General features: G+C 42.8%; 1 protein-coding gene across 1 annotated transcript in view; it reads right to left on the bottom strand.

Moving 5' to 3' along the window:
- Positions 1 to 2,270: 2,270 nt before the first annotated feature.
- Positions 2,271 to 25,435, bottom strand: part of med27 (mediator complex subunit 27) — an 87,520-nt gene continuing 64,355 nt past the window's right edge. The window contains exons 5-8 of the mRNA XM_072681483.1: positions 19,800 to 19,907; positions 9,576 to 9,617; positions 5,453 to 5,530; positions 2,271 to 3,282 (exon numbers count right to left, since the gene is read on the bottom strand). Coding sequence (XP_072537584.1) covers positions 3,148 to 3,282; positions 5,453 to 5,530; positions 9,576 to 9,617; positions 19,800 to 19,907 — 363 coding nt within the window. The 3' untranslated portion in view covers positions 2,271 to 3,147. The remainder of the gene's footprint in view (positions 3,283 to 5,452; positions 5,531 to 9,575; positions 9,618 to 19,799; positions 19,908 to 25,435) is intronic.

Genomic DNA, 25,435 nt, shown 5'->3' with positions numbered 1-25,435 from the left:
ATAGCCGTCCAGAGCTCTGAGGAGGACGTGCTCGAGCCAAAATGTTAATGATTGCACCTGTGTTTGCCTAAGCACAGTGTCTGTAGTACTTTCCAAAAGAAAAAGTTATATTATATAATAAATATATAATGCACATACCTTTGTACAGCTGCTTTTACTCAGTGCAGCTCTCAAACTTTTTCTGTTTCAGAGGAGGCCATAAGTCAAATTCAGAGCAGGTAAACATCTTGAATAATTCATTTCTTTGATTGCTACAGTTGAGGACATGCTGCGACTTTGGGCTTTCAGAAAGTTAGCCCCAGATGATTCCGTTTCAAGCTGGAAAGGTACCTGAAAATATACCCTAATATACACTGTACAAGCTTACAGCACAGGCCAGTTTAACCTCTTTAACTCCATGACTTTTATCACAGCCTAAGACTTATTAGTCTGTACTTACAGAGAAAACAGTCAGTGCACACTAGCAGAGTTCGTCTTAAACCAAAGAAAGGAGAGTGTGCAGAAAAGAAGACTTTCAGCAGCCCTCCAGAAAGCACTACAGGTGGCTTGTTTAGGCAAACACAGGTGTGATCATAATCTCAGCAGAACAGGTGGAATTTTAACTCAAGCACGTCCTCCTAAGTTTAAGGAAATAATCATAAGCCTAATTTTCCAATTACATTTTTGGTCTTGATAAGTGTATGTAACTTTCTGACCACCTTCTGTAAAAGACCCCCTAATTCCAGCATCGCTGCTCAGTAGATAAGAGGCAAATCTAAGGTACTGTTGTTAAAATGAAGACCAAAGAACATCCTAAAAAAACTACAGAAAAATGAAACACATGCACAAGAAATGAAAAGGCTGGTTGGATATCCCAGAGAGCACTGTTGGTGAGGAAATGGAAGTTGCATCAGGCCACCCAGGCACAGCCTAGACAAGGCCGTCCCTCAAAAAAGCATCAGAGCAGGAAAGAGACTTGTGAGGGAAGCCACGGAGAGGCCACCAGCGACTTTAAAGGCACTACAGAACTCAGTGGTTGAGACCGGAGTGAAGATGCAGCAGTCAACGAGATCAAGAGCACTGCACACAACTGCCCTGGAAGGAATCTATTAGTGAGGAAGGAAACACATCAGACAGGCCTGGAGTTGACCAGAAAGCATCAGTGTGACCCCACTTAATGTTTTGTGGTCAGATGAGACTTAAATGGAGCGGTTGGTCCTGTGTGTGACAAAGCTGATGCAGAGCCAACACTACCTGTTCCTCGACAAACAGCATCCCAACATGTGAAGCATGGGGGCGGCAGCACCATGCTGTAGGGAAGCTCTGTGTTGCGTGGTGTTCATTATAATGTTTTGATGAGCTGGGGATGAGGTGGGGTGGTGCTTTTACCCTAACATCCTCACTAACCATAAAGCCTTCCCTGGACAGATGATTTTTGAGATCTAGGCTTTTGGAAACTTGCCAGAAAAGCCCCTCCCCCTTCATGTTGTAGGAGTGTCCAGAGAGAATTCCTGATTCTGCATGGTGAGCTGAGGATGACTTATGGCATATAGTTGGCATAGTGCTAATCAGTGGTGTATAAGCTTCCTCACATTACTTGTGAGCTACATTAGACTCATAGCTTCAGTGCAAAACTAGTGCGAATCTTCGGAAATCAACATCACTGACCGTGTCTGAGGTACGAGAAATGACGCAAAGTTGGATTTTTGAAAACAACTCAAGTCTTTCCTGAGCATATTACATGTTTCCCATCATTTCCCATCAGTGCAGGTAATCAGTAATCAGGTAATCAGCCACTTCCTCTGCGGGCATCTTGGCTTTAAACAAAACACGATCAATAATTCACGCCCGTCACGTACAGTAAGGTCACGCACATAACGAGCTTCTGAGCTACCACAGCTGCCCGGCTTATAAACCAATAGCCAGACGTACATCGGCTGCCTGCGAAAACCCTGCTTTACTTTGTCACCTTGGTCTAAATTATGTATGACGTTGAGAGTGGGGGCATAATTTCTAGGTCACCCAGCTGTAAGAATGCACTTAACTCCTGAGCCCAAGTCTCCAGGTGCCTTTGCGTGTTTGGACCCAGAACCTGTAGATGTTTGTTGCTTTTACTTTTACATATTAAAGTAATATAAAAAGCACAAGCTGCTACTGCACTTCTCCAGTTTGGCACTAAAAAACCTCAGTACCAGCAAAAACAACGCTGGCATGATGCAGGAATGGAAGCAGCCGTGAAACCGTGGCTCCTATTAGCAGATGAAAAAAACGGAAAGCTGGAAAAGCCGGAAAATGGAAAACACACTTGTTGAAGTTTATTGTATCAAAAAAAGAAAAGAAAAAGAAAATCAAAAAGGAAAAGATCTATTCAATCGTAGAGAGAGACAGTGCTGGCAATACACAGATACACAGAGGTTATGACCTAGTTGTGGCAGATCATTGTATTATAAAATAACACTAACATTTCAAGGGTGGATCATAAAATATTGAGCAACTTTTCTTTATAAATGGAACTACAACACGGCTCACAAACAACAACAACAAAACAAAGGGTGCTGCATGACTGGGAGTACTTCACTACAGCGTAATATTCTTTTAGCGAAAAAGCTGTGAAACTAAGAGGAGGGGAAAAAAAAGAAAAAAAGTAGGACACAAGTTTGAGCGAGTTTGGGAAACTATAGATGTGAGCGCAGCACAAATCCAGTGTGCCTGGAGTTCATGTTTACTGACGATAGCAAGCTCAAGCCTTTCCCAGTGAAACACACCCAGTGAACCCAGGGCTTGGAAAGCTACTGAGGTATAATGGAAGTTCATGTGAAGCATACAGAAAAGGCTGTATTGCAAGAAGCTGGTATTCAACAACAGGTGTTTGGTGCCTGCGACTTCGGAGGAAAAAAAAAACAAAAACAAAAAATAATAATAATAATAAGCACCCACACTGCAGCCTGCAGGCCAAAGTCCCATCATCATAAAGAGTCATGTGGTTTCATAAAGATTTGATGTTGGTGGCATCAGAACATATCTATGGGTTCAGTGGCCAGTTGTCATGGCCATAATTAATGTACATTTAGTCTGAAACTCAAGTCCGGTCTCCTGCTGTCGATGGCAGTCCAGCAGGTAGTCTGGTCGCTCCTGTATGGTGTATTCCCCCTTGCGTCCACGGCCGCTTTACTGCCTGCATGTGTCGTGAAAGGCCTCCAAGGTGCGGAAGTCCCTCCAAGTGGGTGGTAGGCCGTCCTGCAGGAATTTGCCACAGCGCTGGCATGGAGTCTGGAAAAGTTTGATGTAGCTCCTGAGCCATGTCTGTCAGAGAAAGGGAGAAAACAGATCACGTCATGTCTGGAACACAGAAAAGGCCACACCCTATCAGGGTCAAATGATCTTTGCCATTTCTAATATTTTGTCTAGAACTACAGATCCTATTTGACTGGGATTGCCAGAATTCCAAAGAATTTCCAGGGGAAGGTATCTACTACACCGGATCCTTGCACATCTACAGTCGGCTCACTTTGTCCATTAAAGGACTACAACCAAACACTGACCCCTAGACGAGCCCTCTTAACTCCGAACCCCCCGGCCAGAGAAACACCTTTACACTTGACTGGCTGGCCTCATTGAATTGGCATGAGCGGTATGAGCATAGTATGGGACCTGGGGTCCACGCAGCAGGCCTGGGAGCACACACACATAGACAGACGAACGCACCATTGATTTAGAGCAGGTGTGCCGCAGATGCTCTCTTCTCTTATCCGGCTCCACTGACCCTCACAACCCACTGAGTATTTACTCTCCCCTGTCAGCACCCATTGACCGGCTCAGGCCCCCTGCTGCCCGAGCCTGGCCTGCCTGCTCACTGGACTAAAAATAGCCTTTCTGGTGGAACTAGAGCAGTTTAGGCAAAAGTACTGCTGGGTGAAGCAGCTGCTGTGAATATGCACACTCCAAAACTATCAATAGCTGTTACCAGTTCATCAGAACATGTTAATCCAACACTTGTGCCCCCCCCTGGACAGGGGAGACAGTTACTGCAACAAAAGCAGGATCAACTCTTTTATACATTTGACTTCAAAAGGAACAATGAATGAGCAGGTGTCCCAATATTTTTGTCCATGTAGTGTAAATGAGATCTGTTCTGACTGCCTGTTCTGCACTGTGCCTCATTCAAAAAGCACTACTGAGAACTGCAAAACTGCAACTGTATTAATGGGCGGGGCTAAACAGTGGTAGGTGGAATGGGTGTAGATATGCAAATAAGGCTATTCTTGTGACAGAAAAACACGTGTCCATTTGGACGATTTTCATTTTTTGCCATCATGTGAATCTGGCACTGTGTCAGAATTCCATGATGAACGGACCAATAGAAAAGCTTCACAATGACTTTTCACACTGACTTCCATTGAAAGTTACATAGGTTTTTCTCCCCGTCTCCTGTAAGGCTGCCATTTCGATGATGGAAGATTTCTGTATGACAGCGATGATATGGACTGTGTGGACTGAGGGTAGGCAATAAGGAAACGAATAATTTAAAAAAAAAAAAAAAAAAAAAAAAAAGGTCTCTGTAGAGGTGATGGGTTATCTGAGGCTGCACTAGTGCTCTCATTCGTAGCTGAGCAGACAGCCAGCTTTCTGGCAGCTCTAACAGAGAGACACAGTGATGGTGACTGACTGTGAGCTATGGAGCTGGGTTTAAAGAGCCGGGCTGAGGTTTAAATGTGGAGAAGAGGAAAGGACATGATCGGAATAGCTCTGCATTGATCTGAGAGAGAACAGCAGTGATCAATCGGTCCTGTCCTTGCTGTCTTAAGCAGGCCGATGCACACTATTTAAAGCCTGACCAGATACTGTGCCTGTCATAACACATATGACCACGTTATAATAATTTGCCAAAAAATTCAAATTCACACAGTTTTCCTCTTACCCTAATGCCAACATCAAACGGTATCTGTTTATGGGGTAGCTGAGGCCTAATGATAAGAGAAGCAGGTTCAGGACTGGAAGATTGGCAGGAGGAGAACATGCAAGGCAATCAGAAGTGATCTCTTGGTCAAAGCGATGCAGCGGCTGCCGATCACGACTCCTGATCATCGCCTCGTTTGTACAGAGAGCCCCCCCACTGTGACTGGGCCGTCTTTCACATGGCTGCCTGCATCACTGCATGGATGGGCCTCTGGCAGTGCTGTCTGTCAGAATGTTAGATGTGAGGGGAAAACTGTGTAAACCAGATTTCTCACCAAACTATTCTGAAAAGCCTGGCCAAAGACTTGCCTTTCAGACCGTTGACTTTAGCAGTAATGAATCCATGAGCAGAAATTGTTAGATAACCTATAGACTGAATTGAATTCACTATAAATTTATTAAAGGGCATTTAATAAAACTCGGAAGGCCACAGAGACAGCACTACGACACTAGACAGAAGCACAGTGAGGACAGAAGGGCAGAGTGTGTGTAATTAAAAGCACCAGGAGGAGCTCACCATGAAGGAGCGCACCACCACATCAGGCATCTGAGGCAGCTGGTAGTGCAGAAGGGCTGTGGTGGCGTGGTCCGTTACCTGAGGAGGAAGCACAGAAAAAAGGGCTTTTAAGTAAGAAAATGGATAAAAATTGTGTCTTTTAAAAGTCTCATTCGGCTTCATTTTACAGATACCATACTTTTTGTATTTTATGTGATCTAGAAGCACGCATACAGATTTCCCCACACGGCCTGTAAACTCGCAACTGCTGTACATCATCCGGCTACAAACACTGAGGCGAAGTTCAAGGAGAGCAACAGGGCGATCCTCACGGAGACAAAGGGGGCGACCGTCAAGGAGATCCTCATGAAGTCCAATGGGGTGGTATTCAAGGAGCAGAACTGGGCGGTTTCAGGGAGCAGAAACGGGGGAGGGTGACACTGCCTCTAACATCAATACGTGTTTCTCAGTGAAAATCACTTGTGCAACTATTTACATAACTTTAGAGTGAACTTGTGAAAGTGTTGCTGAAAGTAGTTTGCATACAATATTAGCACTGCAACCTTTTACGAAAAATCCGTTACGATTTAGAGTAATCAATAAATCTGGAAAAGAAAAGGCATTGTTCTTTGTCTGTCGATGAGTAACATTTGTTTTCCACAATGTGTTTCCTTAAAAAACAAGAGCAACGGGGCGACTGTCAAGGAGAGCAACGGGGCGACCGTCAAGGAGAGCAACGGGGCGACCGTCAAGGAGATCCTCATGGAGTCCAATGGGGTGGTCTTCAAGGAGCAGAACTGAGCGGTTTCAGGGAGCAGAAACGGGGGGTTTCCAGGGGGCTTGGACCAGGCGACACTGCTTCTAACATCATCAAAACTGCTGATTGTCTAATCGTCGTACTTGACTATTGGAGACGTTTTTTTCTGCGTATGTAAATGACCTGTGTTCGATTGGTGTTTCTCTAAAAAACACTCTTTTCACTTAACTTCAGAGTGAACTTGTGAAAGTGTTGCTGAAAGTAGTTTGCAAACAATATTAGCACTGCAACTTTTCAAAATCAATTAGCTGGTCCGTTACGATTTAGAGTAATCAATAAATCTGGAAAAGAAAAGGCATTGTTCTTTGTCTGTCGATGAGTAACATTTGTTCTCCACGATGTGTGTCCTTTAAAAATGATCAGCAGACGAGGTACTTGGGTATTATTGAGTTACACAGTGCAGTTAGCAGCATGCCAAGCCCGGAGTAGCAGTGATAGAGAGGCTGTTCTCATGGTTACACGTCAGTGGACACAGATTCTGATGCTGTTATTTTAAGGTAAAATGATACAAAAAAAAAAAAAAGAAAGAAGAAAAAGGTCTGAACTTGAAAGGACATGGTCATATAGACCACCTGATCAAGCCTTAAGCCCATTTTCAATCCATCCCACCTACACTGAGATTAACACCACAGTTTCATTTCCCAAAAGCTCACCATCCTCTTATTACTTCCTCCAGCCTCTCATCTCCCATCACTAATGGAATTGTCGTGGGGGGCTACAAGTGAACACTTTCATTCTTCTAGATCTTCTGCACTTTCACTGCACTGTCATCATCTGCCGAGCGTGGCAGGCCACTTTAACCGAGCCGCTTATGTTTTCAGTAGCATTACATCATGGCCTACGCAGCTTAACTCTATTCACACCATCACAAAACTGTTTTCCCCGGTGCGTGCCGAGCTGCACCGTGCACTGGCGGGACGTGCGTGGGCTGGGCCGTGCCGGGCTGAGCTGAAGGGAGGGCTAATTGAGCGAGCGAGCGAGCAGGGCCGCGAGGCAGAAGTGACAGCTGGGAGGAGAAGCAGAGAGAGGAGCATCCCTCCCCGCTTTGGAGCGGCCAGGTCTGAGTTAGCATTCGGAGCAGGTAAATAAAGAAATAAACAGGTCAGCCCCTTTGATCAGCCCTTCCAGATGTGAGCCCCAACCAGGCGCTCGCTCTCGTTCTCTCTGGGTTTTAAAAAAAATGTAAACAATAATAATAAAATAATAAAACCCCTTTGCCTTAAAGCTGCAGTCTCTCTCTCTTTTTATTCTATCAGTAAGTTGCAGTAACTCTCTCCCATCAATCAGAGCAAGGGAATCTCTCTCTCTTATTGGCTCACTCCGCCCTGCCCCCCCCCCCCCCCCCCCCCCACCACTCCATTAGTTCTAATGCACTCTTCAATCTCTCACTCTTTTCTAGCCCTCACTCTCGCTCGTTCTCTCTGGAATCTGCAGTGACTCTTTCTTTGTCAATCTCAGGCAGGGTCTCTCTCTCACATATGTCCAAATGTTTGTGGACAAACATTCTGTCTCATGTGTCTCTCTGCTCTATTGCCTTCCCTCATATGTCTATCCCTCTCGCTCCCCCTCCCCATGCCTCCCTCTCATATGCCTCTCTCCCCTCTCCATCTCTCTCATCCACCCACCCATGTCTTTTTTTCCCCTGCTCACCATCCATCCCTCTCTCTCTCTCCATGTCTCACTCATCCAATGTACCACTTGCTCCAGCCTTCTCCTTCATGTCTCTTTCCCCCCTCTCTCCCTATGCCCTCCCTTATTAGCCTTTCATCTCTCCTTCTACCCCCCATGTCCCCCCTCTTGCTCATTTGTCTCTCGCTAACGTCTTTCCCTCTCTTTCTCTCTCTCTCCTCCATGTGGCCCTCTCTCATGTCCCTTTCCCAATCTCTCACTCTCTCTCTCCATCTCCCTACCCCTATGTCTCTCTCTCGCCTCCCCCCTCCCTCTCTGCACCTCTATCCTTTTACCCCTCCATCTCTCTCCCCCTGTCCCTGTCTCACATGTCTCTTTTTCATCCTCTCCCTCACTCTCATGTCTCCCTTTCCTTCTTTTCATCTCTCTTCCCTATGCCAGTCTCTGTGTCTCCCCCTTTTTACCTCGCCCTCTTCTCACTTTCTCTCTTACCCTGCCCCTGCCCCCCCCCCCCCCCCCCCCCCTTGCTCATTTGTCTCTCGCTAACGTCTTTCCCTCTCTTTCTCTCTCTCTCCTCCATGTGGCCCTCTCTCATGTCCCTTTCCCAATCTCTCACTCTCTCTCTCCATCTCCCTACCCCTATGTCTCTCTCTCGCCTCCCCCCTCCCTCTCTGCACCTCTATCCTTTTACCCCTCCATCTCTCTCCCCCTGTCCCTGTCTCACATGTCTCTTTTTCATCCTCTCCCTCACTCTCATGTCTCCCTTTCCTTCTTTTCATCTCTCTTCCCTATGCCAGTCTCTGTGTCTCCCCCTTTTTACCTCGCCCTCTTCTCACTTTCTCTCTTACCCTGCCCCTGCCCCCCCCCCCCCCCCCCCCCCCGTCTCTCTCCCTCTCATTCTCCCCGCACACCCCCCCCCCCCCCCCTCTCTCTCTCAGGTGTAAGCACAGTGCAGAGCTCCATCTGCCCAGAGGCTGCCTGGGCTTTAATTCCAGTCTAATGAGATTCTGAGAGGAAGGAACATAAAAGGAAGAGAGTGGCAGACTCCAACCCAGATGTTTTGGGGGGGTTGGTGGGGGGGGTGGGGGTGGTGGACGGAGAAATGTAGGAAAAGTGGTTTGGAGTAAAACGAAATCAAAAACACAAAGACAAATGATGTTTGAGGGATAAAAGGCGGGCTGGGCCCGGGTGAAGCCGAGGGAAACGTGAGCGCCATCGGGATGAGAGATGGAGATATAATTAAGGCCTACTGTAAGATTCTACAGATGAATGATTAAAGCCCCTCACACCAGCACCCCAGCCAGAATTCGGCAGGAGGGTAGGCCAGGATAACTCTGCTCTCATAACACACACACACACACACACACACACACACACACACACACACACACACACACACACACACACACACACTACTGTGTGCCTATCAGAGCTGACTTAAAACGTATTACAGCACAAAATATGCTTCTTCACAAGGCTGCAGTAACTAATGACCAAACACACACACACACACACACACACACACACACACACACACACACACACACACACACACACACACACAAACACACAAACACACGAGGGGATTAGTGCACTATCCCCCCCTGCAACAGTGAACCCCCCCCGCCCCCATGTAAGCTATTAAAAGATGTATAATTAGGCTCAATGCCTAAACCGGAGTCATGCAGATCTACTCACCTTTTGAAATACTTGGTAGTTGGACTTTGACCAGATATCCAGCTGAAAAGAGGGAACAGGGAAAACTAGGGGTCAGTTTTCTGTGGACAGCAACTTCTTACAAATTCAGGCTTATAGCATCCTAACGGTTATTTTTTTCCGAAATTGTAATATTTTAAAATTGTAATAATGCAAGCAGACCCTGACCTCTAGAGAGTCATTCCTTTACAGAGGTAATAGGGGTTACTAATAGATAGCCGGACCTGCCAGCAGGTTTTAGACATTTAGGGGGCTTTAAACTACAGTACTGTAAACTACAGTACAGTCTTGGACGTAATCCCAGCCTAATACCAGCAGTGAGTATTTGGTTCTAATGTTATACAGTGGCCACAGTGGCAAACAGCAAATAAACACAACTGCAGTGGGCAATCCTCAGAATGTGGTGTGGGTCAATAGTGGTAAAAAGAACACAGCTAATGTACAGAGCAGCAGCTGGTCACTGATTTACTTTAATGAAGGAATGAATACATACAGTAGGTATTGGATAGGAAATCTAATATGATGTTCTAATATGATATTCAAGTGATTTTAACATGTTCTGAGACATGCACAGAACTGCATCAGTGAAAAAAGCTCTCAAATGTTAGACCGAAGCCCATTTCCCCCCCTTTTTAAACAATAAAGATTAGAAGAAAACACTTTTTTAATCCATCAGTTTCTTGGTGGCGTGGCCTCTCAGTTGACCAGGACATTCAGGTCAGATGTGGATATAAACAAACATACAGCACAGAGGAGAGACATCACATCCACATAAGCTGACAGCAGAATGTACCGCTCTATACACATCAGAGCTACTTCTACTAGCAGTCACACCATCAGGGACCAAGTCACAACACCAGTGACCCAGTTCCACTGGCAGCCATATAGGCCCATGCTCTAACAGTGTCTCCACCATGTTTGATGGATGATGTGTTATGCTTCAGATCATCAGAGTCCTTCCTTTCCTTCTTCATACTCAATACTCATACTTTTTTTATTTTATTATTTTTTTTATAACCAATCTAACCTGGTCTTTGTGCTCCAAAATGTTTGCACTCTGCCAGGCTGCAGTAGCAGCTAAAGCCACATGCAGACCTCAGCCTGCTTACTAGCAAGTTTATCTATACATGGAGTACAGCAAAGGGCCTTTCAGACGTCCACAGCCACCCAGCAGGATCTTCACAAACTTGGATTGATTCGACGTCCCCTCCCATTATAAACAGTGATGTGAAAAAGAGCTTTACAAGAAGAGTTACTGGAAACATAATACATAAATGAAGGCTATCAGCCATAGAAGAACATCAATAATAGGATAATGATATCAGCTAAGAGATTGTTATTCAGCCTGTATTGATGCAGTTGCAGGCTGTGCTATGACAGCTTGGCAAACCAGCAGTGTGAATGTGCTAGACTAGCCACTTATTACTCACATCTTCAACAAGCCCATAAAACACATCAGGGAATAATAGCGCTGGGTAGGAAAGAGCCAGAAGATAAACGGGACAGATAGATGGGGCTGTTGTAAAATTCACACTTCTGTGCTAGCAGAAAAGAGGCAGAAAATGGGTAACAGTGAGGCCTATGGCATATTGGTGTAGTGTATTTAAGTGGACGAAATAGTCAATCAATCTTGCAAGTGGTTCCACAGAGATACTGAATTTAATGGGAACGGCCGAGGCATTGTGGCAACGGCCTGTTTCTTGCTTTTTGTCCAGGTCAATACAAGAAAAATGGATCAATTCTTGCTCAAAACCTCCTAAAAATTGAAAATGATAGTCTGGCCTGCCACTGAGCACTCATCTCAGCCCTGAACATCAAACATGCCGGACATGCCCCATGCACCTATACGCTTTATGCAAACCAATCCATCACAGTTTCTCTCTCAACTCTTAACTCCTCGAGTAAGAAAGCTCAAATAGACTTGCTTCTGTGATTTCCAGTGCCAGAACGGGTAATTGGGAAAGTTGGGAGAGTAACGCTTTGGACCGGTTACTGTAGGCTAAATCAGCTCCCTTTTCAAGCGGTCCAAGGCCCGATGCCAGAATACAATTGGTGAAATAAGGAGTCTGGTTGAGTGGACAGAGATTAGCATGTTTAAACCGGGGCAGCAGGTTGAAAGTGTAGAACTTGTTGCATGAATTTACAACCTACACAAAATTGGACAAAAGTATTGGGACACATGCTAATTCACTGTTTCTTCCAAAATCAAGTTTATCCTGCTTTTGTTGGAGTAACTGTTTCTACTGTCCAGGGAAGAAGGCGTTCTACTAGATTTTTAGATGCTTGCTGTCAGGATTTGATTGCATCCAGTTACGAAAGCGTTAATGAGATAAGGATGTTGGATGATCACCACCCCACCTCACCACCAACTCATCCCAAAAGTATTGGATGGAGCGCAACCATTCCCAGAGATCTACTGCTCCACAGATCATTACTGGGGGAATGTAGCCCACACCTGGCATTAGGCATGGTGCCAACAGGTTTATCTGCTCCCATCCTTTTGGCAGTACTTCTCTACAGGGACTAGACAAGATGTATGTGTGTGTGCATTTGCACATCTTTGTCAGCTACTTCACACATTCATTAGAAGAAGTGTCCACAACAGTTAAGTGACCAAAACATGACTTCCAAAAGACTTCCAAAATATTTTAAGAACTGCATTTTTCATGTTCAGTTCCGATATGGACCACTTTCATATGTGGTACTGAAAACCGATACATATCCGATATACAGTAATTCCACTGTAGTGTAAACAATCAAACCTGACAGTCCTCATAAATGAGCACTGTGGAGTAGGGAAAATGGACGGTAGCAGCCACGGTGGGACAGTGAAGTGACGAACCGTATGCGATGTGATGTTCACACGAAAGTAGAAGGCTCATATAACAAATGCCCCGAAATGGTCGAATATGGCCACAGGAGGGCGCTGCTTAAAAAATTAAAACTCAAAAGAAGTTTAAAGAAAAAACAAGGACACAAAGAAGTGGGTGTATCCAAATAATGTGCCCTTTTCACAGAAAGCTCAAGCAAACTGTGAGTGATGAGCCCAGCTGTCAGCCACTGATGGCTTGATGGCTCCTGTGATGCTGGCGTAGAGGAACCCGAAACTTCATGTGAAGCGCGGCCTTCTGCGCTTGTGCATCAGTTTCTATAGGTTAAAACAGCCATTTGTCAGTAAATCACTCTGTGATTAGTATTGTTTAGGGATGCCCAGTGGATCTGGGGCAATCCAAGCATATTTTATTGGTTAATGGCTCTTTAGAAGCATGAATTGTTCAGACGAAAGTCGGACATAGGTCACAATAAAAATATAGTGTGAACAGCCTAAAAAAGAACATCGGAATTGGTGAAAAAATCGAATTGGTCGTTTACCCGTTGTGTGAACGTGGCCCAAGGGTCTTTCAAATCTTGTTTGGGGGACGTTTGTCCTTCTTTGCAAAAAGCTTTTAGTTCTTTGGGCTTCTTGCTGCACTGCGAGTTAGACATAATCTTTGATTATGTTTAGGTTGGGGAAAATGTAAGGGCCATTGTGAATGCAGGAGTGGTTTAGGATAATTATCTTTTATTTTTTATCTTTTAGAATTTATTCTTCCCTCTACCAGTGAAATGTTTCCTGTGCCACTGGCTGCAACACAACCCTAAAGCTTAATCCATCCACCCCCATGCTTCACAGTTGGCAAGGTGTCCTTTTCATTAAATTCCCCACCCTTTAAACTACAAACATATCTTTGCTTATTGTGGCAAGTAAGTTAGGGCTTCACAATGGCTATTGCTACAGTTTTCATTGTCAGTTTTCATAAATAGCAGCATGTCTTCTCAGCAGCATCGTACTTCCAGTGCAAACTAAAGAAGAACCGGTCAGACGCCAAACATGTCCTGACTGATTGACAGAGGAAGGGGGAAAACTGTGCTTTAAACAATGCCCATGAGGGAACACATCGTTAAATATCAGGCAGGTTTGATGGTAAGGGCTGAGATTGAGAACTGCGTGTTAAGCAGCCGGCCCAGCTGCGTGGCGAGGGGGGGAAAAAACCCTCTGCTAATCAGGCCGTTGTGTGAAGGTCATCAGAACAGTTTCAAAGGCGATAACAAATCAAAACGTTCCCCGAATCTAATATCAAACAGGGCCGGTGTCAGCGTTTATTAGAGAAATCAGATCCCATCTCCCCACTGTCCCGCAACCCACTCCGACACACTGACGCCCTTTGAAGTCGAAAGAATGCCGGATCGCAAATTACCCAAGAGATGCCTGAGATAGTCTTTGAAGCCCCCACTTTGATAGTGTAGTTTTCCTTCTCCTATCACTATCTCTCTCACTCGTCCGTTCACCCTCTGTCTCCATACCTTTCTTTCTCTCTCTCTCGCTCGCCCACCCTCCCTCCCTCTTCTCCCCCGTTCTATAAACCCGCCTATTCGGCCTCCACTGGGAGTGGTAGAACCTGATCCAGAGGCTTAAGGGGGTAAAAGTAGGAGGGGCCAGCAGAAAACCTGTCAATAAGCAGCCCGACAATCTGCCCAGGTCAACTCGGAGTCACCTGCAACAAAGCCTACAGCAGGATTAGGAGCTCTGATCGAAGCTCACGGCTCGACACTGAAAAGAGACATCTTCCACTGTTACTTTAGTTCTTAAACGCTGCAAGTTAATCCCTAACGCTCTACACTGGGTTTACATTTGCATAATTACATTAATCACTACAGTTACATAAATTACATTTAGACCTTTTCAATTCAAAAGTTTAGCTTAGCTTAGATTTCTTTAGTTTAAAAAGGACAAAAACACACACACACATATATATATATATATATATATATATATATATATATATATATATATATATATATATACACACACACACACACATATATATATATATATATATATATATATATATATATATATATATATATATATATATACACACACACATATATATATATATATATATATATATATATATATATATATATATATATATATATATATATACACACACACACACACACACACATATATATATATATATATATATATATATACACACACACACACACACACACACACACACACACACAATTTATTATACTGCACACAAAAACATGAAATGCTGCATGTGCAAAAATAATGGCACATTAAATACATTGTGGGTTTTTTATTGTTAAATGTAGAAAAACTACAGAACTATGGAATTTTATAAAAAGAGGAATTTAAAACATGCAAAAGTTGTTTTTTATACTTAATATTTTATTTTTTATATGAACTTTTCCTAAAAGCCATTTTTGGATAATAATAATAATAATAATAATAATAATAATAATAATAACACTACTACTACTAATAATAATATTAATTATTATTGGATATTATGGGTAATCAATAACTTATGTAAACTGTATACAAAAGGGGTTGATTACCCATACTATCCAATAATCTTAGTACCCTAAATTCTGAAAAAAAAAAACTCTCTCTCTCTCTCTCTCTCTCTCTATATATATATATATATATATATATATATATATATATATATATATATATATATATATATGTGTGTATATATATATATATATATATATCAATATTATCATTTAATTTGCTGATATAGAAAAAAGGGAAGTGGTCACTAGTTCAGATCCGAACCTGCTGATGCAGAATGTAGATGTGTAGCATTCAGTGTGTATTTCTTTTAAATAGTATAGTTATCCGACATCAATAACTCCAGACGTCTGAAGGTTACAGAAGAGAAAAAGAAGTGAGCGCACATCAGACCTTCAGGAAGTCTTCAGGCTTTTGGATTTAACTGAGCACTGATCAGAGAAGCCCCAGTCTAACACTAATGTAAGCAACTGGCCTGCAGGTAAACCCACACGGCTCCAGGCGAAAGCACGAACGAGGTGTGAACAAGCCTCAGATAAATAACTGCGCACACACACACACATAGACACACGGTACCATCTGCACGTCTGCTCTTCAGCGCAGGCTTGCTGCAGGCCTGCGTTTAGTACTCTCATCACTCCCTCAGTCAGGCCAAAATATATGAAAATGAAAATTTCAAAAACAAAATAGCCGAGAACAAAACAGCCATTAAAGACTCGCTTCCCCGTCTTGGTCTTCTCCTCCTATCCCTCCACCCTGCACTAATAGGCACAACATGCATACATCGCAAATGAGTCAGGGCAATTGTTATTCATGAACAATCTGAATAAGCTCCACAAAGTATCAGTAGATCAGTGCTGGGCTTGTTTTCTGGGAATGCTGGGAATGATGTCTGTTAATGCCGTCTTAAAGACACCACAGGGTGCTCTGAACATGGTGGTTAAAACAAAGACTCTGAACTGGATTGGGAACTGGACAGACCACCAAACCATTAAAATATGTCTTGATTGCCCAAGATCCACTGGGCATCCCTAAACAATACAAATCACTGAGAGCTTTACTGACAAACGGCTGTTTTAACTTATAGAAATTTATTTGTGTTTTTTCTGATATTTGAATTATAGTTTACTTATTTTCCATCAGTTCTCTTCAAACATATCTAAAGTACAGCATATATCTGCAGATCACAGGCGAGATTTTTGCATTTCACAAGCTTGCATCATTAGAGGCCAACTGATAGGGTGCCGGGCTCTAGTAGTACACATCCGATCCACACGGACCAGAAACTCTGGGGGGGCAATACTAAACAAATTAAGAAGCATAACTAGGGGTAGGGCAGGGCTAGGACGGAACAGAGTTGAAAAAAGAAAACCAAATATTATACCATACTATTCTATACTGGCACCATTCAATACACTCATCAGCCATAATATTAAAACCACCTGATTAACATTGTATATGCCATCCTTGTGCCCCCAAATCTGCTCTGACCCATCAATGCAACACAATGCAATAATCTGAGGGATAAAAGTCCTAGTAACGGTGTGCAATCATGTACAATTTACACCAAATAGCCATAACATTAAAACCACCTGTCTAACCTTGTGTAGGTCCCCCTCGTGCCACCAAAAGAGGCATGGACTCCACAAGACCACTCAAGGAGATCTGCGGTATCTAGCACCAAGAAGTCCTGTAAGTCAGGCCTTCATGAGCAATAATGAGCCCTGGGTGCCTGCGGGCCTGTCGCTGGTTCACTGGTTGTTTTTCCTTGGAGCACTGGCCACTTGGTATTGGCCACTTGGTATTGGCCACTGCCTACCAGAATGGCCCCCGCATGACCTGCCTGATGTTTTCGAGATGCTCTGACCTGTTGTCTAGTGGCCCAGATTCTTATGTTTGCCCTTTTTCCTCTTTTTCAACACATCACCGTCAAGAACTGACTGGTCACTTGCTGCACTTATATAGATAATCAATAATCAATGTTATTCACTTTACCCATCATTTTTATGACATTTTATGGCTGACTGGTGTACGTACAACCAGATTCAGAAGAGGTTCTCTTGCAGCAGCAACGATAAACGTTTGTTTCCAGAAGCTTCAGTAGTAGTCACTGCCACATAAAGGTGCGCCGAGCGCTCTGTTGCTGTCAGCTCGAGCAAACCTCTCTAGCAGAGGTTAATTGTTATTGCTCACCACACGCACACGCGCACGCGCACACACACACACACACACACACACACACACACACACACACACACACACACGACGGCCCGACGGCCCAGTGCTCCACCTCACAAAGCTCTGGCCTGGCATCGAGTTCACAGGTTTCACACTCTCTGCCATAATTAACCATGATCAAGGTTCTGCGCGTTCTTTGATGGCCGCCTCATATTAGTGTCACCTCAGCGTGTTCAAACGGGCCGGCTCGAGCGGAGCAGCAGAGATACACGTCGCCATATTCAAAATGAATGAGGCGCTAATGTCGAACCTGACGCGTGGAGGGAGGGAGGCGGGGGGAGATAAAGGATAGATGGTGTCTCACATCCTTTACTGGCTTTTCATGTCAGAGAGAGAGAGAGAGAGAGAGAGAGAGAGAGAGAGAGAGAGAGAGATGAACATGTCTGAATTATTAAAAGGTTGCTTGAAGAGACTAATGTCAATAGCTTTAAAAAAAAAAAAAAAATCCTGGATTTCATATCGTTACCTAAGCCAAGAGAGCCAAGGGCCTTACAAAACTCTCCAAAGAGCCCACGAGGACAGCTTGACCTTGCGCCAAAGAGATCAGAAGAAATATGCTTGAGCAGGACTCCTAACAGGCATGCTTAACGCTGTGGAGGCCACTTTAACCATAAACGGATTTTCAGTAGAGCATCCGCCCTAAAAGCAGGCCTATAGCTTAGCCCAGGACCAGACCTAACGGATGCTGAAGATGCCACTACTAAGAGTCGGCCTTTCGTTCATAATGAGTCGCTACTCCCTGCAGTCAAAGCCAGATTAAGACCAGGTAGCTGGTAGCTGGTTTCAGATGGTGTAAGATGGTGGTCTTTGATGGTCAAGGTGGTTAAAAAGCTGGCCATCCAGGTAAAACAAAAATGAACCGAGCTGGATGACTAGTTTGGTCAGACACTGGTGCAGGACCAGGTTGGTCATGTCTGCTGTTTCTGGAGAGAGGTTCACAAACAAAATGCACTTTTTTAAAGCAAAGCTACACAATCCCATCCTACGCTACCTATAGGAATACAGACACCCTACAGTACAATGCTCTAAATGCTCTAGCGTGTATTTCCCCAGAGATTAAAAGTCACTCACTATTAAATGTGGAGTCTTTTAAAAGCGTAGTCTATGAAGCACTGAAGGTGGAGGTTTAATGTAGAGACCAGATTTGGTTGTCATCTTAAACACGATGATTTGACGCATTCGCCGCTGGTCCATGGACACTGACGTGTTGCCAGCAACGTCCAGGAACTAGATGGATAACCTTTTCAAAAAACTAGTTGACTATTAAAAATGACTAGTTGGGCAACCCCTACTACAGATGTGATCATGCAGACTACACTCTGTAGTCCCTGTTGTATGCTTGTATTTTCGTGCAGAGGAGAGGAAAGTGAGCTGGAGACTTAGGGGTACAGAAATCAGTTTTTTTTTTTAACTCGGCTGTGCAGGAGCTCTTAGTCCGTTCTGCAGTCCTTCCCAGTTTTGTGTCTCAGTACACAGCTTTATAGTTTATAGGTTTGCAGTCTTAGGGAGGGCAACAATGTGTATTCTTTAAACAGATCAACAGGTCAATCTTTAGGACTTCTATGATCTAGGCAGTCGCAACAGGTTACATCTGACTGACTCTGAAACTTCTGACCCTTTAACCCCTAGGCTATTAGTATCTCCAGAAAGTCTCCATTCCTAGTCGTACACCTAGTCCCCCTCAGCTCTTACTACATTTTCACACGTTATGCATTTAACAATGCAAATCTAGGGGAGGAAAATACAGTAATTGAACTTATTACATTTACAGTTATTCATTTTGTATTATTTTTGAAAGAATTGTTCTTCCCTCAAGTTTACTGAAAGGGAATACTTGTACTTTTACTCCAATAAGCTTCCAATGGAACATCCAACTGATTCACATCAGTATAGTGTGTAAGAACCAGTACCACTGGGTAATTAGCAGTGTTGGGGTAGGTGCTCAAAATATATAGTTCAGTACAAGCTACGTATTACCCCCCACTTCTGGGAATATTACTACTCATTACTTTACTTTTAAGAAAAAGCCACTGCATATTCCCTCTATCCCCAATCAATTACATGAAAATGTGGAATATACAGATGTTCTGGCTTGGGAGGACACAAATAAATGGGCGAAACATCTTCATGAGCACAAACACATTATTTGCTCCTCATAACACGGCACCATTGTGAAATCTACTTTGGCAGAAAGCAAAGGCAAAGGACTTTTACAAACTCATTAAGAAGATGAAACCTTACGAGTGTCTTTGCTTTTGAGTGTATAGCTCTGATGTCTGCAGCAGCTCATATATATATATATATATATATCTATATATATATATATATATATCTATATATATATATCTATATATATATATATATATATCTATATATATATATATATATATATATATATATATATATATATATATATATATATATATATATATATATATGTATATATATCAAACAGGAAGACAAACTAATCCTTTTGACATCTGTCAAAAAGATACAGTTGCTGGGACACAGCTGATCAGTCATCTTGGTTGTTAACATGTCAACACCTGTGACAACACTGATTAGACCACCTGGAGTGGTCAGGGGTCAAGCCTTACCTTTCCATCCTCGGAGTACACGTTTTCGTGGTATCCCCTGACGATGGTCCGGTCGATGAACAGGCTCCTCATCACCACGATGGCTTTTAGCACCTTCCCCAGTGTTACCTGCAGACAAACACACGGGACCTGATCAGTACATCTCCAACCTGCTGCTTCAGCTGATTTTAGAGGAACAGTTCAGCAAAAAATCAAAACTATCTGAAGCGTGATATGATCTATTTTAAAAGCCAATCTCTCCAGTCTGCTTTATATGAGCAGCCAAGCAATGATTTGCAGCCATTTTTAAAAGAAAGGACTGCATAACTTAAATTGATGATTAAAGAGTCTATAGAAAAAGAATGGGCATACAGACAAAGGTAGGTCACCTTTCTAAAAACTGCAGTAATGAAGCATCATGTGGTGTTTTGTCCATTTTTCTAGATGGAAAATATGTAAAACTGTCAGAAACCACAGAACAATTCATAAGGGGGGGGGGATAAATAAATAAAGACATCAGCAGTGATCTTAAGAGAAGCAATTGCTGCCCATCCATCTGGGTAATAAAGCCATTTCTAAACAATATGAAGTCCATTATTCTACAGTGAGAAAGATTATGCACAAGTGGAAAACAGTCAAAGACAGTTGCCAGTCTTCCCAGGAGTGGATGTTCCAGCAAATTCACCCCAAGGCCAGACTACGCAATGCTCAGAGAAACTGCAAAAAAAAAAAAAAAAAAAAAAAAAAGAGCTACATCTCTTGGACTTGCATGACCGTACAATTAGAAAAAAAACCTTAACAAGTACGGCTTCCAAGAGTAAGCCTCTTTTGTCTAAAAATAACGTTGCATTTGAACAAACCACAAGACAGAACAAGATCCTTTAGACAGACAAGACCAAAGTGGAGAGGTCTGGTCATACATACACCTTTCAGCAAAGATGCATCATACCAACGGTCAAGCACGGTAGTGGAGTGATGATTTGGGCTTGTTTTACAGCCAGAGTACCTGGCCACCTGGCAGTCATTCAGTCGACCAAGAACTCCTCTGTACATCAAAGTACTCCAGAGTCAAATGTAAAGCCATCTATCCAACAGCTAAAGCTTGGACGGAATTGGGTCATGCAACAGGACAATGAACCCCCAAAAAACGATCAAGATGTTGCAATGGCCCAGCCCAAGTCCAGACCTCAACCCAACTGAAATGCTAATCGAATGCCCACAAACCTTAACGAACTGAAGCAACGGTGAAAAAAGGAGAGCTGGTCAAAATTGGTCAAGACAAAATTATACAGCAAACCATTGCTTTACTTTAATGCTGCTGAATGTGGTTTCACAAGCTTCTGATTCATGGAGTGTACTTAGTTTTTTTCACACATGGCTTTTTTACATTTAGGCTTTATTTTCGTTGATAACGACATGGTGGAATCTGTTGTGTGTGGTGGTGTTCATCTGAGGTTGTAGTTACATCCTTTCAGTCACTTTCCATACCTTAAGTGTAATGTTAGAAGCTATTGGTAATAACAAGCTATTGGCAACAATATATAAACAAATGTAAGTAGCTACTGGAAATAACAATAATAATAGAAAATAATAATAATAATAATAATAACAACAATTTGAATAACATAAATAGGTTCCACATTAATTCTGCTATGCAATTTGTAAACTGCAGACATCAAACACGTCTTGACAAACTTGACTGAGCTAAAGGGAAGCTAAAGGGAAAAGTGTGTAGAATATTTAATATATGGTTAAATACAGCCTTAGCCTTAAATACTGGTGTTGTTCAGAGATGTCAAAAGAGAATAAAACCTGGTCAGCCTGGTAAACCTGGTAAAGCAGGTCAGAGTAAACTGATAGGAAATTTCTTGTCTGCTTTCTGATCCACACTCACACACCCACAAAACTGTCTGCTCCGTCTCAAACTGTTAAAGGTTTTGGTCAGGCCTTTGGAGTTAAGCTGAAGTTTATCAGCAACCTCAGTACAATACTCCACCTGCCCACCCACCTATGTATGTGTGTGTAGAGGGAGAAAAGCAGGAGGGGAACGAAACGAGAGGGGGATCCTTAAGCCTCACTGCTTTATTTGTCAAAGCTGTTCAGGCAGCCACATCTCTGCTTGAACAAAACAGCGGCGCTTATTGTTGGAGCCGCTGTGTGTGAATTATTAACACTGCTGCACAGCCAGTGAGGAGGCAGAGCAGCACCACACTGACACTTCTCTCAATACCACCATTCACCTATGTGTCTGAGGAAGAGGCAGTATGACCCCACCACTGACTGAGAGGAGCAGGGAGAGGTGGATGCAGTGGGGGGCAGGACGGGGGGATGAGAGAGGGATGGGAAGATGCCCAAATAGGGTCACTAAAGAAGGAGCACAATGCAGAACAGCAGGATAAAGTTCAGCTCAGAGAGAAAGAAACCATAGAAAACACACAGCTCTCTCTCACACACACACACACACACACACACACACACACATATATATATGTACATACCTCTATGTAATATGCAGTTATGTATTGCACATATATGTACATACTTGTCTAAAATATGCCCCACATGTATTCTTTAGATTCACATACTTGTATGTAATAATGACAATATATCCCATATTTATTTTACATATTATCGTATGTGTCTGCAGTATGTAGTAATGTTTAATACATTACATGGACAAAAGTATTGGGACAACTACACATAACACCTATAAAAGCTTTTATGACAACCCATTCTACACCTATATGCGTTAATATGGAGTTGGTCCCCCTTTGCAGCTCTAACAGCAGCAGGTCTGGAGCTGTGCAGTTATTGCTGCACTATGCTCGGAGCTCAGCATTCGGCCCTGACCCCCCGCTCTGTAACTTTACGTGGTTGGACACTTGGTGGCTCAGTTGCTCTCTGTGGTTCCTCCTAAACGCTTCTAAGGTTCAATAATAGCACTCACAGCTGATGGTGTTTAGTGAGCTCTTTAGAACCACCTAGGTGCTAGCTGCCTGATTTTATACACCTGTGGCAATGAGACTGAATGAAACACCTGAATTGAAAAAAAATTCCATATATATGTAACACGTTTTTCTTATTATATAAATACAAAAATAGAAATATTAGAAATATCCTAATTTCACGTTTCAATCTGTTCCATGAATACCAATCCAGGGATGTATTCTGAAATACATCTACAACAATAATACTTCCAATAATAATAATAATGATAATATAATCTCCATAAAGTGTTTAGCACCCTGCTGAATGTGCTGAACTATGTTATGTTTGTTAAGGAGGCCTCACTTCAAGCCCAATCATACACAGCCTTCAGCAGCCATTCTCCTGATGGATTGCTCTGAAGTCGGGGAAGAAAAGCAAACAGATAACTGAAGATCACGGACAGAAAATCTAATGACGCTCGGTGCATACATGAATAAATACATTAAGGAGAAATGATTTGGTTTCTCTTTGACAAAAAAGGCCTGGCACACAAACAAAAAAACAGCCAATCACCACTTCATACTGGCAAGTCTAATTATTGAAGAACAACCTGGAGAAGCTTTTCAACAGTAAACAGCATTTGGAGAAAGATCTGGCCTCAATTAGCGAGACGCTAGAGAATTCCCCAGAGGAAGGCCTCATTACCATGTGCAGATTGGACGTCCGAATAAACCTTAATGGTCACTGGGTGGAAAGGTGATAATAGAATGAAACTGCATCCTCTGCACCTCGATCAACACGCCACGTCACTTCCAGAGATTCCAGCAGAACACCTTACATGTCAGTAATGCTTCATTTCAGTCAAAATACAGAGGTAAAAAAAATAATAAGGAAGGAAGAGGACAAATTATGAATACTGCAGAAGATTCTCAGTATTTTAAGTTCTGGTCAGAACCAGAACTTAAAATATATAAAAAAAGAAATAAAATGACTGATAAATCCTAAAAAATATTGCTGGTGTATGTATGTAGCTGTTCTACAGTGCAGTGCGTTTTTGTATTTCGAACTGACTGAGACCTGGTTGGGCAGCTGCATTTGTCTTCATACCCAGTGGTGAATGATGAATTAATTTTCTTTTCTGAATAAAAATATTGTAAATATTGTTATTAGGTCCATATATATATGTAGTGAGACAAACTATAAGTATACTAATTCTAATACTACTAATGTATCTTTTTTTAAATTGTTAGGATAAGTTTAGCCTATTTCTAAAATATTGTTAATAAAAAAGGCATTATTATTATTATTATTATTATTATTATTATTATTATAATTACTATTGTTACTATATTTGTCAGATTTGTACATTCAATTTCTTAAATAATAAAATTGGATTCATATTTTGTAATATTATTACTAATACTATATTTAGTAATTAATATTACTATTATAAATTACCATTATTAGTTAATATAACTATATTAGAAGGGAGAGCGAGCAAACATGGATGAACCAGTCGACTAAATGTACCTGAAAACATTGGAAAACACTCCTAAGACCATTCACTCGACTCTCTCTAATATGAGGCTTTATTCTCTAATCATGTGAGATTTGAACCCAAGTTAGCTGGAACTGTGTGCTGCAGTGTTTAGCCTGCTAGTCAACTTATCTTAGGCTAGATAGCCGACTACAAGTACAAAGACGGCAGAACCGGCCTTGTTTCTCCTTTCTGTTTCTCCCAACACCTGTCGTACAAGTCTGCACCGAGCAGGCTGATACATGGTGGATCAGTAGCCGAGCTACCTAAGCCAAGGCTAGTGGGCTACAGACTCAACATCAGGGGAAAAAAGGGATTCAGCTTCTGTCCTCAAACAGCAGCTGGTAACACTGTATACTATGGTAATAGTTTGTCACACTGCTGGTGATTCTGATATCACTGGGCAATAAGGTGACCACTCTGCTATTTGCCCAAGTACTCTCAGAAGAGGAGGGTCTTCAGTCTGGGTTTGAAGACAGCGAGCGACTCGGCCGTTCTGACACCCAGGAGAAGCTCGTTCCACCACTTTGGTGCAGGACAGAAAAAAGCCTGGACGCTCATCTTCCGTGGATTTTGAGGGATGGCAGGTCGAGCCGAGCCGTACTTGAAGCTGGAAGGGCTCTTGGTGCGGATCGGCTTTTGACCATTGCCATCAAGTATGGAGGGGCTGGTCCGTTCTTGGATTTGTAGGCCAGCATCAGGGTTTTGAATCCGATGCAATACTCAACGGAGCTGTAGCTGAGCTGAGCTAGCTAAGCAAGGGCTGGCTTAGTGAATGGGCACCAGATCCAAAACCACAGGGTATAAATGTTAAATTCTTATAAATCCTTCAGTCATTTTCTGCTTCATTTGCCATCCGAGTGCTACGATCAGTAGAACAGCTTAATCTGCAAACCAGAGCACATACAAGACTGCGCTGCAAGTTACACAACATGCTCCCATTTTATTTTATACACACACACACACACACACACACACTCCGTACTCCACAGAAACGCAGGAAAACGAGAAGTGCTATGAGGTGATCAATCACATCCAAACAGGAAAAAAAAAGAACCCCGGCAGAAAGAACCCATTCATATTTGGCGAGGCCTTGCTCAGCTCGCCCTGCCCGCTGCAAGGTTTGCTTATTAAATTGGTGGCTGTCGGAGCAGCCCAGAGCCTGGCCTCTGCTCTCCTCAGCCGGCTGACA

This window comes from Salminus brasiliensis, chromosome 6 (genome assembly GCF_030463535.1).
Source record: "Salminus brasiliensis chromosome 6, fSalBra1.hap2, whole genome shotgun sequence".
Classification (NCBI taxonomy): domain Eukaryota; kingdom Metazoa; phylum Chordata; class Actinopteri; order Characiformes; family Bryconidae; genus Salminus; species Salminus brasiliensis.
This window is presented reverse-complemented; position numbering and strand designations above follow the sequence as displayed.